Source organism: Eschrichtius robustus, chromosome 3 (genome assembly GCF_028021215.1).
Source record: "Eschrichtius robustus isolate mEscRob2 chromosome 3, mEscRob2.pri, whole genome shotgun sequence".
Classification (NCBI taxonomy): domain Eukaryota; kingdom Metazoa; phylum Chordata; class Mammalia; order Artiodactyla; family Eschrichtiidae; genus Eschrichtius; species Eschrichtius robustus.
This window is the reverse complement of record NC_090826.1, coordinates 37,882,288-37,897,995: the sequence shown is the minus strand read 5'-3', so window position 1 is coordinate 37,897,995 and position 15,708 is coordinate 37,882,288. Positions and strand designations below refer to the sequence as shown.

Here is a 15,708-nt window from a genome sequence, read left to right as displayed (position 1 = left end):
ATTTTAGGGGGACATTAGCCTTTGAGTGTAAGAGGAATTTACTTTTTGCTTTCCCTCTTTAGGGGAAAATGAGGCGTGAGAGTGCCTCAGAATCAGGAAATTATATTGAGGGGAAATGCAAGTAGATACAGAGAATGGACCTCGAAGCAAGGTGTTTCCTTTCACCATATCTGGAGAAGAGCAAGGCCTACTACAGTACTGACCAAGGCACTGCAATTTATGCTATAGGCTGGATTGCAGGTTAAGAGCCCAATGAGATTACTGACATTTACTTTTACACTACTGGGAGGGCTGTATGAAAACCTGAAGCTTGGCCTCTTCTGATAAATGCCTGGTACTGGTTCTGTAAAAAGATCAGAGTTAGAGGCTTCAGTACCTTTGGAACTAAAAGGGGGAGGGGGAGACAAACACAGTGCTGGTGTTCATAGGGTAGGCTTTCTGTGTCAAAAGCACAGTGCTGAGCATCTCTTGGCTTCCCTGGGTTTCTATCCTTGATTTAAGGGTAGTTCTTATCCTCATATCATTGTCCTGAGGGAGGGTTGTCAGTGGGGCAAAGGTGGATTCCTCCTGGGCTCTTGAGGCTAGGGCAGATTCAGGACTGAGAATCCTTCTGCATATCATGTGGTGCCCTTCTAGACACCTTCCAGACACGGCTACCCCAGCCTACCTACCCCCTCCAGTATTCAGACAAGCAAGAACTATGTATGAGCAGCAGTATAGGATTCCTGGGGCCTTTAATAATAGCTTATTATATGCCAGGCACTATTTCGTATTTATTCAGTCTCCATAATAACTCTCTGAGGCAGGTACCGTTATTTAGGGGATAGTTGCTTCTTAAGCCCTGTAACAAGTAGCATCTTGAAGCACTGCAGAGAAATGGTAACAGGTAATAATCCCATATTCCAAGGCAGGTGGCAAGTCTGGATCTGCTTTGGTCTTTTGACCAAACTTCTTTAAGCCTTGTTATCTTCATTTAAGATCTCTATTATAATTCTTTATCAAAAATGATCATCTTGTACCCAGTAAAATCTTATCTAGCCAAATAAGTCCCAGCAGGTGCCACTGTCATAAATGAGGATCCCACAGGGGAGGGAGGGTATCAAGGGCCAGGGGATGCAGGTGGTGAGACCCTGGGGCTGAGCCAGCCTCTGCTGGGATTCCTCTCTGAGGCTTCCTGGGTATGAATGTGGTAAAGTGAAGCTCTTGGGATGTAGAGCTAGGCTCCTCTGAGGTCTGGGCCAAGCCCAATAAGGCCAAGCGTTGGGCAGGCGGAGTGGAAAAGTAGGCCTTCTGCTCTTCTGAGTAGCGCTCCTGAGGTGGCACAGCATCCCGGTAAGTCCAGTCACGCCAATGGAAGTTGAAGCGTTCAAGCAGGGTGATCCGGTCAGCTCTTGCAGGTACACAGTCGAGGGGCTTGGTGGGTGGCAGATCCGGCACCTCTATTCCTCGCAGCAGCACTGCCCCTCGGATGGCAAACCAGCCCCCAAATCTGGGATGTATGCACACACCTGATATGTGCTGGGGAGCGGGTAAAAAAAAAAAGTCATGGAGGTCGTCTTGGCACCAAATCCAGCTACCAGCAATGCAAGCTAGGTTTGTTCACTTACTCTTTCTCATTTCTCATTCTGAGTCCACATGTGAGCCTCTGTCAGTCTTTGACTGGACTCCTCTATTCCCTCTCCTGGACAACTTTTTTCATGAAGTCACTGACCACAAGGAAAGGTTCCTTAAGCTGAACTTTAGCTTCCCAGTCTCACCACTGGTCTAATCACAGCTCTGCCCCCTCCATTCTGTCACAAAGACTGAGCAAACAGACTAGTTCTCTGACGTCATGTGTCCCTAGGAACCAGACACCTGACCATGGTGCACCTTTGTCCTGCATTGTACCCGTCAATTCCTTTACCCAGGGGAGGTGGAAGAATGACACCTGCAATGTTTTTTTTTTTCTTTTGGCTGTGCCTCGTGGTTTGCAGGATTCTTAGTTCCCCAACCAGGTAATGAACCCGGGCCACAGCAGTGAAACCCCGGAATCCTAAACACTAGGCCACCAGGGAACTCCTAGGACTTGAAATCTTGAGGGATTTTCCTTTCCTTTTCTTTCTCAGCCCCTATTCATATTTGCCCTCTGACCTGGGTTCCCCAGGGGTCAGACTCCACATCCTGTCGTTGGTAGTAATAAGCTGCCCCTGCCACATGGGCTGCTGTCTGGGCCAGAATCTTGGGGCGCCGGTTCGGGTGTACCTCATAGTCAGCAATGACTTCTACTTGCATCTCTGGGAGGCTCTGTGATAGAGAACAAGATGCAAGCTTTTAGCACAAGAGGAATCATGACCATGTCCAACAGAGCCTTAAGTTGTGTCAACACGGCCTTGTCCTCAGAAGTCATGTTTAAAGGGGAAACATGACCTTAAACTTGGAGTGGGGTTGTGGGCTCCAGCATGAAGAAAACGATATTGTGTCTAGGAGGGCCCATGTTTGAAGGGAAATACACAAAGTCTTGTTCAGAAACCTTTATGAGGGGTGACTTGGCTCTGCCCTCCAAAGGCCCAATGTGGAGGAAGACATGGCCCAGCTTTGGGGAGACCCAGTGTATGTGTACGTGTGTATGTATACATGTAAAGTGTGTAGTGGGGGAGTATTCTGTCCTCAAAAGACCCCAAAGACAGCATAAAGCTTTCAGGTCTAGGGCAAAGACAGGTGAGAGATGCGTGGGGAATGTTGGGCTTATTCCCATTTCACTTGGAGGCCAAGGGAAATCTGATCATATAGTTGTCCATCAGTGAAGGGTGAGTGAGACTGATTTCAGACCTGGGGGGTTGCTAGAGGAGGTGGCCAAACCTGGGGTGAGAAGGCAGAATGGGGAGAGATCACATTGTCAAGGCTGGCTTTAGGATACCCTTCTGCCCGGGAAGTGGCTCCTAGCCCTAGGCAGGTCTAGATCCTGCACTAAGCTTCGAGGAGCTGGAAGCAGATGCAGGTTTTGAAGCTGGGGAAGGCTACAGCCAGCCTTGCTCACCTCTCTAACACGGCCCAGGTGGTAGGCCACACACTGGTCCACAGGGTCAGTCAGTGGTTGGAGGTGGCAGCTCTGCAGGAAGGGCTTGAGGGCCCGGTCAAACATGGCAGGTGTGCTGAGTACCAGGAAGGCCAGGGTAGGTCCTGGCAGGGGCAGGTGGAAGGCTGGAGGCAGGAGTGCATTGTACCATGCCACCTGGAACAGAGAGAAAATTCAGGCCACACAAGAGGGCCAACTTAGGCCTTAGCTAGGCCCATACCTTAGCTTCGCATTCAAGGCTTCATGCATCTTGCCCAGCCTCCATCTTAATCAATGAAATTCTACTGATGTATGATGTGTGTTTATGGGGACGCATCTGAATCTGACAGGGAGTTACAATAGAGAGGCAAAGAATTCATAAACAACTAAGAACAAAAAAAAAATTGATTATACTGTGATTAGTGCAATAACAAGGCCAGTGAAGGCCCTCTGAAATTAGAAAAGGCTTTTTGGAAGCTGAGTCTTGAAGGCTAGGAAGGAAACTTACAGGCTGACGTGGAGAGGGAGAATCTGGTGTGTGTTTTAAATAGGTCCCAGCATAAACAAAGAGGTAAAAAGTGCAAGGCATAGTTGGAGAACAGCAAATTGTCTAGTTTGACAGAAGTGAAGCATCTGTAGAGGGGAGCAGAGGGAGAGAAGGCTGGAGAGATCAGTAGGAGTAAGACTGGCTGGCCTTAAATACTACCAATTTGAGGAACATGGGTCTAATTTGGTGACAATGAGGGGCTAGCCATTGAAGATTGAAGGAGTAAACTGACATGATCAGTTTTAGATCAGTCTGGCTGCAGTGTGGAGGATGGAATGGAGGCAAAGTGACAGCAAGGAGGTTACTGCAGAAATTCAAATGAGAAATAGTGGCCTGGACCAAGAGCATAGATGGGTTGAATGGAAGGGAATGGATCTGGGATAGTTAGGAGACAGATTGCTAAAGGTCTCAGTGGCTGATTGTATGTGGAGCTAGGGAGGTGAGAGAAGGAGGAGCTTAGGATGACTGGCAGGGCTGTATATGGCACTGTTCAATACCATAGCTCCCCCTATCCAGGCCTACCTGATTGCACCAGCTAGGCATCCCCACTCTCCCCCATACCTGCCATCCACCACTACTACTTCAACATCTTTACTCAAGCTCTTCCTGATATTTGGGATGTACATAACCTTCCAATCTCTCTTTTCATATATAGTTCAACTCCATTTTTTCCAGGGAAGCCTCTCTGAGGCTAGATCCAACCTACCTCTTCCTCTATAATCCTCTCCCAGCACTGCTGTGTGCCACTCAGTGGAAGGGGTGGACGTGGGCTGCCTCTTAAGCATCAGGCAAAAGGCTCAAGCTGAGTTGATTTAGCTTTGTTTCCAAGCACAGGGCTCAGTGCAGGGGGCACTGGATATGGGGAAATGGACCTATGTGAACAAGGGTAGGTGGTGATGCCAGACTTCTGTGTCAGGCAAGTGTATAGTTTCTATACCCAGCCCAGCACTGGTGATTGGCAACATCATGAATGTAACCTTTTATTGGTAGATGGAACAACCCAGCCAATTGTTTGGTTGTTCAACACCATGAATGCCCTTCGCTAATCAGTTGACCTAAATTCTAGCCATGCAAACATTCCAGACCTTGCCCTCCTCCCAACTCCTTCGGGAAGCTTCCAAAATGACTCTGGCCCCACAGTACCTTTCTTCCTGTAAATTACGTAGGTGACAAAGCCACAGGGTTACTGGATCATATGGTGTCTCCTATTCACCAATCCGGCATTGTATGAGGGTAAAAGGACAATCCTGCAACAGTTCTCTACCCGTTTAACCCAAGCGCCCGTTGAGACCCTGTCCCGATACGTCAAACGAACACGGGGCCAGAAGAGCTCGGGAAAGTTCAGAGGACTCCCGGGCCTCACGCCGGTGGCACCGAAGCCAACCATACACTTCGCCCTAGCACCACAGTAGGGATAAACCAACCTGGAAGGGGTAAACCTCGAAGCCAAAAGGGCACAACGTGTCCTCAATCTTCTGCTTCAGCTCTGCGACTTGCGGCTCCATAGCGCACGCTACACGCTGAGCCTGCTGGGGAATGGAGTCTCAAGGTAACTCGGGACGTTAAGCTTTGAGGCAGCTTGGACTCCATTTCCCAAGAACTACTGGGATCGGCAGAGGGACTTCGTTGGCTCTGCGCGATGCATCCTGGGACACGTAGTTCATTCGGTCCTTAGAGACAGCCACTATAGAAGCAGAAAGACTCGGTTTCCCGGCAAGCTTCACGGTGGTGTGTGTGTGTGAGTGTGTGTGTGTGTGTGTGTGTGTGTGTGTGTGTGAGAGACTGCGCGTGTTGTTTCCAGGGAAACGTAGTTCGGTAGCCTGCATCGCCAGCTGTCTCCAGCAGAGGTGAACTCAGTTTCCCAAGTGGCGCTGCGGAGGCCAGTGCGCAGTCGGGCTTTCCCGGCCTACCGTAAGGTTTGAACCGGGCGGCGGCAGTAGTCGCTGGCACAGGTTCGGTGTGATGGCGCAAGTGTCGTGCGTCTGGAAAGGTCTCGACCAAGATTCGGTACCTTTTAACTCCCACCTGATATCTGCATATCAGGGCCTCCCGCTTTTCCTCCAGTTCCCCAAGGACGCTGCTCCCCTGACTAGTCCCAGAGGCGCAGTTTTGGTCTGATACTGCATCCTTACCTTTAGTATTGCATCCCCCACTCACCTCTTTAGATCTGACGTTGTGGTCTTTCCTGGGCTGTGCCTTGGGTGTCCACAGTTGGGAGAGCAAGGGCACAAGATGCCAGGGAGCCAGACCCCTGCCGCAGGCTATGAGTAGGAGCCTGAGCTGGTCTGAGCAGCTCGACGCGCTTCTCAACGCTACTGACGGAAATGTGGCCAGGATTAAGGTGAGGGGGCGCCTGAGTCCCCCGCCCTCTGGTTTAGGGGATGTGGGTTAAGGGACTGCAAGACAGAACTCATTGGCCTGTGCATTTGTTTTTTTGTAGCAAAGGCTGTATCCCCTTGGAGTCTCCACCGCGGGTATTGTCCCTTTTTCTACCTACCCCTCAGCCTTTTCTCTTTCCAGAATCTGCCTTTTTCCAGTGCCTATGCCGTCCACTATTCCTTCCAAATTCCAGCTTTTTCTTTTCCTGAACAAACATTTTGCCCCCCCCCGCCCCCCCCAATAGGCTCTGCACTTGTCCCTTCCTTATTCCCTCAGCAGGAGACCTGACTGGGACCTGGATTTCCCCTCATTACTTGCCTCCCCAGTCCGGAGTCCAAGCTCAACAACCTTGGGCTCTAGAGACTCCCATTGTCCCAGAGAGACTAAGTTGGGCTGAGGTCCGTAGTGCATCTTCTTTCTGGGATGAAATTACTATTCTTCGATCCCAGCTTCGATCCCAGGCTCAGGTGAGGCATGGAATCCTAGGTGAGTATGTTTGGGGTTTGCGTGAGATGAGGATACCAGGGGTTGGGGGAGCCCCTTACACAGTAGCTCATGTGGTTTTTCTGCCTGGGTAGGTGACTGAGGCACTAAGGCAGGCTGTGCAGGGCCTGCTGGAAGAGCGAGAGCAGCAGAAGTACCAGATCTCTGCGCTAGAAGGTATCTGATCAGTTCTTCTCTTCATATACACAGCCTCATATGTGTGAACACATTTTGTTTCACTCCTGTTGTGTGTGTGCTTGTGTCTTGATTTGTAAGTGGAGTCTCTAGGCTCATGTGTGAAGTTCTTAGAGGGGCTGATCCCCAACTTGTCCCACTACAGCATCACTAAGGTTGCTGCAAGGGGGCCCAGAGCAAAGGGTCCTTCTCCTGGAGCAACGCCTGGAGGGGCTGAGAAGGGAACTGCAGGGCCTTCGAAGCCAGGTACAGGAACAGGCCCGAGCCCAAATACAAACAGGACCACAAAAGTGCAGTGCTACCAGTGGCCTTCACCAAGAGCTGCTGAATGAGTAAGTGATGGGCAAAACCTCGCCTTCTTCAGGCCTCTGAACTCCTGGTACTCTGGTAGCCTCCTCTGGGCTTGTTAATTGGCTTTAGAATGACACTGCTGTCATCCCTGCAGTCCGCAACTGCTGTGGGAGGAGTCAGAGATTCTTCGGGAGGAACTGAAGTTGCTGCGGGACCAGCTGAGTGAGTAAAAGATTGGGGGTGGGTATGAAGTCACCTGTTCCCTTTTCTGGAAAGCCTTCTTGCTTTCCTAATAAATGACCCTAGCTCCGACTGCTTGAGCTTCCTAGAAATCTGGCCAAATATTTTGTCTTAACCTCTCATGGTGTGAGTCTAGTCTCCCCAGTCAGCTTGGAAACTTCTCAACAGCTGGACCAGAATGCTTCTGTCCTAGTTTTCAGTGCCAGAGAAGGGGAAGGAAGGAAGTTGGAGAACATCCCCCTTACATTTTCTCTTATCCACAGGCCAGCACCAGGAGCTGCTGCTGAAACAGATGACTGAGGGGCGGCAAGCTCAGGCCCACAGCTGGAAGGTAGGACCAGGATCGGACCTATCTGTTCACATCTCCCTTTAGAGGCCCCTTCCTTTCTATGTCTATCCTGTTTTGCAGGCGGGCCAGGATACCCTCTCCTATCCCTATCTCTTTCCTTCTCTTCCCTGTGCTGACTCCACCTGCCTCCAAAGCTCTTCTTCCCAACCCCTCTGCTCCAGGCCATGAGAAACTATCTTTGTCCACATGAGGGTTCCAAGTATGCTGAAGAGGCTAATTGTGGGGAGGGGGAGCTGCTCCTGGAGAGGGAGAGGTTTGGTCCTACCTGGGCCCATGGTCTGGCAGATGTTGGATCAGCTGGAAAGTGGCCAGGAGGGCAAAAGTCACACCCTGGAGGCTGCCAGGACAGGTCCAGGATGCCCGGTGGGAGCACGACCTCCTCAGGTCAGGGAGTATGGGTGCTTGTGGTAGTGGAAGGGATTTGTCTCACAGAGACCAGGCACTAGGGACCAAAGTTCAGCTATCTTAGATTTGAAATGGGCTGGTAGGGGTGGTATGGTAGGGGTTGCAGCCCATACGGGCAGTACTGGGCATTCTTTACTTGACACAGAGTCACCGAGGTATTTCTATATATTTGGAGGATAAAGGGGGAGGGGACTGGAGTCCTAGCCTCAGGAAGGAGGACAGTTCTGTGCTGGGAGGGCCCCCTTGACCCACCATCACCATCTCTGCCTCTGATTCTTTCCCCTTTGCAGGACTTCCGTTCACGTCCTCCAGTCTAAGCTGCCCCTGGCTGCCACCTTCGCCATGTCTCTTTCTTCATCTGGCTCTGAAGTCAGTCTTCCAGACAGTAACAGTAGTTGGGAACTTTTAAGGTAGCTAGGTGGGGGTAAGGCATGGATCTGGGGGAAGCTGAATCTGAATGTTGCCTGGATGCCAGCTGCCTAATTGTTTGACATTGGGTAGAATGGAGTCTCTGCCTCTTTCTTTGTGAATCCATCAACCTCTGTTGCTCCTTATCCCAAGTCAGGCCTTTATGTCCCTCCCCATCAGGGCCCACAGCCTAGGTCTGTATGTATCACAGTGCTTGCTGATGATTTGTTCTCTCTTCCCTTTCTTTCCTCTTAGATCTCCAGAGGCATACCCTTTCTAACCTGGAGCCCAGCAGCTTTCAGCTCCAGGCCCAGAGCCCTATACTTTAAGGGCCCCAAGATGCTCCTGAGTGACTGTAAGGACTTGTAAGGGCAGTAGGATGATGTCTTCTTTGCTCACCTTCCCCTCCAAGGTCCTGTTTCTGGGTCCCCTTCCCCTCCCCTCTTGATCTAGCTGGTGTTTGCCCTCCCTACTGAGGCTTGTCACTGCCTGTCCATCCTTACCCACAAGCAATAAAATGGTTTAATTCTCCATGATGTGTTTTCTGTGAATCAGCACCCACATGGGATAGACTCAGCTGTACCTTTCCTTCTTCCTGTGACTTGACTGCTTCCTGCCACCTCTCTCTCTGAAATCCAAGTTCATAGACATTTATAACTGTATCTTCTGAGTGCAAGCCCTGTGCTCAGTGGACGTTGGAAGGAAGAGCTCCCATTCTGGTGGGTAGAATCAGGTAGGACAATGCTCTGGGGCAGTACTGCTATGGGGATGCAGAGGAGGGCAAGACACTCTGGTGGGCCCTTGACCTGGCAAATAGAAGGGTTCCTCCTTTTTTTTTTCAGCTTCTGCCTCTTGAGGCTCACTCTGGCCCATCCATATTTCTTCATCCTCAGCAGTCCAGGCTGCATTTCTGCAGCAGTCTCCTCCTTAGTCTCTCTTCTTTCAGTCTCTATCTCTAGTCCAATGGCGTTCAGGGCTTTTTAACTGTGACCTCCAGTAAGAAATACAGTTTACACTGTAGCCTAGTAAATATAAATTTATGTATTTATTAACTGAAACAAATTTTATGATTCAATACTATTCTTACTAAGAGTTATGCACTCTGACATTTCCTATTATATTTTTTAAAATGCTTTGTGGCTATTGGTTCTGATCCTTCCACCACTTGGTTGCTCTCTGGAAGTATACCTTCCTAGGTAGACTAAGGGAAGCTTTACTTTTTCCTTACCTGGGCTTTGTATTCTAGACAGTGCAGTCCAGGATTTTCCTAGAAGTAGCAGCATGTCACTGAGGTCTCATTAGGTCTCTTCCAGTGCTAAATACAGCCCAAAAAATAATGTCATTTATCCACCAAGTGGATGTTTATTGAGCATAATACATACCAGTCCTGGTATATATTTGTCCTAAGCTAAGATGTGCGGTGGACTCCCATCTCTTAGCTCAGTCTAGCTGGGAAGAGGAGACAGTTATCTGAAATAAAAGCATAATAAAAGGCTGGGGTGAGTAGGGCAGGAACTACTTCCTGTTTTGGGGTACATTCAAGGCCCTGGCCTAATCAGCAGACAGGTCATGAAGGGTGGGCCTTTGACACCTGAATAGCTATAAGGCAATCCTCATGTTTTCTTCTCCCTCAGCATTAGGGAGATTGATGAGAATGGAATGGTAGAGATGAGACCTGGGTCAAACAGAACCTGTTCAAAAAAACAAAACCCAAAAGTTCCCATCAAGGCTCATCTTCCTGCTGAAGCAGGTACAAGGAACCCCTGTCTTTTACATCTGTTACTGGGCAGGTGATATATCTGGCATAATGGCACTATTTAATCTACTTGCTACCAGTGCTCTACTTATTTATCAACTACTTTGCATCAATGTCTGTGGAAGACAGGTTTGCAAGGGTGCCAGGGCTCCAACAGAAACATTAAATAGCAATGTGGAACAATGGTATTTGAACTGTCACCAGGTGGCAGCACATGATTTGTTGCCAGGAGAATGATACAGAAAAGGCTTTGGGCCAAGGGGACTGGGCGATGGTGACTTCTTTTCTCCCTTTAGAGATCCTGTGAGCTATCAATCTTCCTAAAACAGTGTCCTGTAAAGGCTACTCTCCTGCTAAAGAACCTCTAATAATTCTCACAGCATACAAAAGGAAGGACAAGTTTGGCATTTAAGCTGAACCCACATTTAACCTCTTCTCTCTCCATTCTATCTCTTACCACACATCTTTCTTAAACTTTGCCACCAAAAATGCACACCACCTATACTCCAACTGTTCAAATCCCACTCATCTGTCAAGACCCTTCCAACAGGAGGCAAGTCTAAAGGTGGCAGAAAGGAGGTCTCTAACCCCAGGGAGCGTGGGTGCAGGAAGGCCATACTCCACTGTTTGCCTGCTCTTGCCCTGCAAGCTTCAATCTGCTCAGGCATGAGATCATCAAGGCTCATGCCTTGATGGCATGAGGTCCAGGCGTATGGAAAGCATGAGGAAATATGTGCCTGTTGAACAGCTGAATAGCATTCTTATTCCCTACCCTGTTTTCAAGCCAGCTCAAGTGTTAACCTCCTGGAAGAAGGCTTCATCAAATCGAATCTCTTAGTTTAGATGTATTGCTCGCTCAGCATTTATACCCATTGCTCTTAATATCTAAAGTCGCTAATAATTGTTTATTTCAGTTTTCCCTCCACACTATAGTGAAATCCTGTCCGACTCTGCGTTCATACGGCTTTTGCCTACTCAAGTCCTTATTCAGCTATATCTTCACCAAGCCAAAAGCCGCGCCAGTAGAATCCATTTTCTGTTGCCTTTATCAATTACTAAGCGCTTATATGTTTGGCATTTTGGTTGGCCCATTTTGTGTTTACTGTCCCGCCCTCTGAGAGGCTCCTGGGCTCGGGTTTTCCCCAGGTGTATTCCCTCCTCCTTGGTTCCGCCCTTGGTTCCGCCTTTCCCGCACACTGCCTCTTCTGTTTTTACTTCTACTTCCTTCCTATTGGTTCCCTTCGTCCTCCAGAGTTGGCGCTTTGGGCTGATGATTGGCTTTTCTGAACGCCCATTGTGGCCACCCTCATACCACGTGGCCTTCCTAGTGCTAATTGGGCAATTCCACAAGCTCGTTTTTCCAGGATTAACGATTGATTGGCTGCTCTGAGGGAGGGCTTGAGAAGGGGGCGTGACTGTTGAAACCCCGCCCCTAGCTTCCCTGCCCGCCTGGGCAGGAGTTTCAGTCGCTCGCGGCCGGGCAGCCCAGGGCGCTTCCAGCTGCGCTCTTTGGCTCGCCGGCCGGATCATTCTCCTGGCCTCGCCGAACAGGCGGAGGGAGCGGCCCCGACTGCGGGGTCATGGCAGTAGCCTCCTCGTCCTCCGCCGCCGCTGGCCTAGCCGAGTCGCCGGCTTCTGCGCGAGGGAGCCCTACCGCCTCCGCAGGCTAAGAGCCGCTGCCGCCTCCGAGCTGTGAGGGCTACTATGCTCCCTCTTTGCCTCCGCCTCCCCCTCCCGCCCGCGCAGGCATCCCTCTGGCTGCTCAGTCCCGCCTCAGGTAACGCCAAGAGAGCGCGTGGGGCACTAACCCGGGGCACCCCGGCCCGCGTGCGCGGCTGCCACCCGCCTGGGCTTCGAAGCATTGGTGCTTCGGTCTTTTAGCACTGGCAAGACTCCTCGCTTCCCGGAGCCTTCTCTCAGCGGCTGGGGACACTCCTCGACCCCTTCCTCTACTCTTTTCACTTCCCTCAGGGTCCCGGGACGGCTCCTCTCCCCCACCCCCGCCCCGCGCCTCTCCCTCCCCACCTTAGAGGCCCGGAACTCGTAGAAGTTCCTTCATATCTGGGACCTGGTCCCCGACTCCTCTCAGGCACTTTCCCCACTTCAGAGACTCAGGACTCCTTCATTCCCTTGGAGAACTCCCGTTTCTGAGACCTCCAGCTCCACCCTGTCAGCTCGCTCAGAGATCTGGACTCCTTCACTTTTCTCAAACGTAACACCCTCGAAAACACCCACTTCTACCCTCGAAAGATACTTCCCTCCCCTCAGACACTACTGGCTCCTTTTTTTCCCTCCTCCCCTGTCATCCCTCCTCTCCGCATCTTTCCTTTTCCCTCCTCTGCCTTTTACCCTTCACTTTGAACACTCTGGACTAAGCCAGTATTCAGATTTAGCTAGAAGTGAAACCGGGCTTGTCGAATTTAAAAACCTTTCAATGTATCCCTCTGAAAAAAACTTTGCTAAATAATTTGGACTTTATTCTGTAGGTATGGGGAGCCATTGAAGCTCTTAAGCAGGAGTTTGGTATGGTTGATTATCTCTGGTGAAAATATGGAGGAAGAATTCAAAGTGAAGAGCGTGGAGGCAGAAAGCCTAGGTAGGCAGGAAAGTAGTGTGCTAATCCAGGTCAGAGGGGAATAGTGGTAGGAAAATGAAGAGAATGGCATGCAGTTCCATGAGGTTTCAAAATAGAGTTGAGAGAATTAGGGGATTTCTAACTTGGCTGATGGGATGGATTGGTAGTGTTAATTGAAATAGGGAACATAAAGAAGCAATTTTGAGGGAAGGTAATGAATGTGGTTTTGGACAAGTTTAGTTTGAGGTGTTTTTCAGGTATCATTGTGGGTAGATGGAAATTTGGGTCTGAAAATTGGGAGAAAGTTTGGAACTGAATACATATATTTGATAGTCAACCAAGAGTATATGGGGGATATTTGAAGCCTTAGTATGGGATGGTAATACTGAAAGAAGAGAAGAAAAGGGCTGTGGACCAGAAGGAATATCATTGTTTGAAGGGTAATAGACACTGAGAAAGAGAGGTTAAAACAGTGGGACAAGAATTAGAACAGAATGGCATTATGATAGAAGCCAAAGGAAGAAAGGGTTTTAAGAAGGGAGAGGGCGACCATCAGTGTATGATGTGGTGTATGACCAGTAGAATGAGAATTCGGAAGAAACCACTGAATTTAGTAATTAGGAGATCACTTGCTTTCTTTGAAAGACACTTTAGATAGCGTGATGGTAGGAATGATGGCAGTAGTCAGATCGTGATGGATTGAGGAGCAAATGTGAGACAGTGGAGTAAAATTACTCTTTCAACAACTGTGGTTGTGAAGGAGAGCTGTTAGTAGTGAAACACCTTTGTTGAGGTTATGCTATATGCCAGGTATAAAGATGCGTTATAGATCACAACAGCCTTGTTTATGTATCAGTATCCCTCTTTTACAGTTGGGAAGGCTATAGGCAAGAATTTGAAAAAGGTCTGTCTAGCTCTGAAACCTGTGTTCTTTCCACTATGGCACATGTGTGTTTTTCTTTTTAGTATGGTAGGTTGAGGGGAAATTTTATTTAGGAGATATGTTGGGCATTTCATTCTTTGACACCAAAAGGATAGACATCGAGATGGATAATAATGTGGTAGGAGGGAAAGAAGGTGAGAGAGTTTAAAAGATGGTTTTATTTTGTTGATGTGATCAGTTATCTGTGGAGACGTCAATTATCTTTGGAGACTGAGGGAACTATGGTGAGTTTCTGGCTTGAGTATTATGGCCGTGGAAATCTTCAATGGAAAATGAAAGAGGAATGGATTAAGGATTCTTTTTTAAATTAATTAATTAATTTTTATTTTTGGCTGCATTGGGTCTTCGTTGCTGCACGCGGGCTTTCTCTAGTTGCGGTGAGCGGGGGCTACTCTTCATTGCAGTGTTCAGGCTTCTCATTGTGGTGTCTTCTCGTTGCGGAGCACGGGCTCTAGGCGTGCAGGCTCAGTAGTTGTGGCTCGCAGGCTCAGTAGTTGTGGTGCACAGGCTTAGTTGCTCCGCGGCATGTGGGATTTTCCCGGACCAGGGCTCGAACCTGTGTCCCCTGCATTGGCAGGCGTATTCTTTTTTTTTTTTTTTTTTTTTTTTTTTTTTTTTTAAATTTTTATTTATTTATTTATTTATTTTTGGCTGTGTTAGGTCTTCGTTTCTGTGCGAGGGCTTTCTCTAGTTGTGGCGAGCAGGGGCCACTCTTCATCACGGTGCGCAGGCCTCTCACTGTCACGGCCTCTCTTGTTGCGGAGCACAAGCTCCAGACGCGCAGGCTCAGTAGTTTTGGCTCACGGGCTTAGCTGCTCCGCGGCATGTGGGATCCTCCCAGACCAGGGCTCGAACCCGTGTCCCCTGCATTGGCAGGCAGATTCTCAACCACTGCGCCACCAGGGAAGCCCGGCAGGCGTATTCTTAAGCACTGCGCCACCAGGGAGGGAAGTCCCTGGATTAAGGATTAAATAAAAAAGTTTGCTGACACATTTAAACCCAGTTAAAATTAGAAATATATATTTATAGTGGGGCCCAGGAGCATGCATTTGCCACTTCTCCAGCAGCCTAAGAGCAAGAGGGCAAAAAAGATGATTGGGTTGATCCAGAACTGGAATTTACAAGAAAGAAAGGTAAAATGGAGAGTAACTTCACATTGCTAGTGATAGTGTGGGAGGTATGATGGTATGATGCACTTTGAGCGTCAGAGCTGGGGCTGTGAGAAATAAAACCTTCATTGGGGCTGGTGTACTTGGAGAATAAGGAGACAGTCAGAAATGTGGTTGAAGACTAGGTTTTGTAAGAAAAACAGAATGAGAAAGCTGAGAGTTCAGTATAAATAATAGTTTCAAGGTAAAACAAAAAACAGTGTAGGGACTTCCCTGGTGGCGCAGTGGTTAAGAATCCGCCCACCAGTGCAGGGGACACGGGTTCGAGCCCTGGTCTGGGAAGATCCCACATGCTGCGGAGCAACTAAGCCTGTGTGCCACAACTACTGAGCCTGCTCTCTAGAGCCTGTGAGCCACAACTACTGAAGCCCGCATGCCAAGAGCCCATGCTCTGCAACACGAGAAACCACCGCAGTGAGAAGACTGCGCACCACAATGGAGTAGCCCCCACTTGCTGCAACTAGAGAAAGCCCACACACAGCAACGAAGACCCAATGCAGCCAAAATGAATGAATGAATGAATGAATGAATAAATAAATAAATAAACTTTAAAAAAAAAAAACCAGAGTGTAACTGTCTCAGTGCTGTTGAAGGGGAATAGAGGTATAGATTATTGAAGTAGTGGGAGGTTAAGGGGCTATAAAGGATATTGATATGTCATCAATATGGATGTCATAGTTGCCCACTATGAAGCGGGAAATGGAACAGAGAAGATATTGGGTCCTATATGTGGGGCTGCTCAGAACTAAGGGACCCAGAATTGAGTTGGACATTCCTTGGCACTTGTTCAAAAGCAGTACTAGGTGGTACAGATATTTGTGTGTGAATTAATGTCGAGATCCTCAAATACTTGATGCCGTGGATGTATGATGTATTATTCTCTCAAACAGATGTCTATTTGGGATGGTCTCAAACACAGATCTTTTGTGATTTG

At 48.9% G+C, this 15,708-nt stretch overlaps 3 protein-coding genes across 4 annotated transcripts in view; 2 read left to right on the top strand and 1 right to left on the bottom strand.

Annotated features, from left to right (window-relative positions):
• Window positions 1–115: 115 nt before the first annotated feature.
• On the bottom strand, window positions 116–5,103 carry MMACHC (metabolism of cobalamin associated C). Its single transcript, XM_068539768.1, is given in 5 exon segments — window positions 116–1,165; window positions 1,168–1,518; window positions 2,131–2,283; window positions 3,017–3,211; window positions 5,006–5,103. Coding segments are annotated over 5 exon segments (846 nt in total). The 5' UTR covers window positions 5,087–5,103; the 3' UTR covers window positions 116–1,099.
• Window positions 1,507–8,847, top strand: CCDC163 (CCDC163 homolog). 2 transcript variants are annotated; one of them, XM_068539770.1, is made up of 9 exons: window positions 1,507–5,922; window positions 6,022–6,055; window positions 6,237–6,427; window positions 6,539–6,620; window positions 6,784–6,970; window positions 7,084–7,151; window positions 7,433–7,500; window positions 8,214–8,292; window positions 8,587–8,650. In XM_068539770.1, the coding sequence occupies exons 1-8, from the start codon at window positions 5,845–5,847 to the stop codon at window positions 8,238–8,240; spliced, it is 735 nt and encodes a 244-aa protein (XP_068395871.1). In that variant the 5' UTR covers window positions 1,507–5,844; the 3' UTR covers window positions 8,241–8,292; window positions 8,587–8,650. The 2 variants fall into 2 exon arrangements, with proteins under 2 accessions (XP_068395871.1, XP_068395870.1); XM_068539769.1 differs by lacking the exon at window positions 8,214–8,292 and having other exon boundaries at window positions 8,587–8,847.
• A 2,692-nt stretch (window positions 8,848–11,539) lies between these two features.
• Window positions 11,540–15,708, top strand: part of TESK2 (testis associated actin remodelling kinase 2) — a 133,151-nt gene continuing 128,982 nt past the window's right edge. The window contains exon 1 of the mRNA XM_068539763.1: window positions 11,540–11,864. The gene's annotated coding sequence lies outside the window, so the exon portion shown is untranslated. The remainder of the gene's footprint in view (window positions 11,865–15,708) is intronic.

Excerpts from the sequence above, each read along its gene's own strand:
- CCDC163 (XM_068539769.1), top strand. The coding sequence starts at position 5,845 with ATGAGTAGGAGCCTGAGCTGGTCTGAGCAGCTCGACGCGCTTCTCAAC. Across the intron at positions 6,056-6,236 it reads CCTTGGAGTCTCCACCGCGG|CAGGAGACCTGACTGGGACC; the intron begins GTATTGTCCCTT and ends TTATTCCCTCAG. Across the intron at positions 7,152-7,432 it reads GTTGCTGCGGGACCAGCTGA|GCCAGCACCAGGAGCTGCTG; the intron begins GTGAGTAAAAGA and ends TCTTATCCACAG.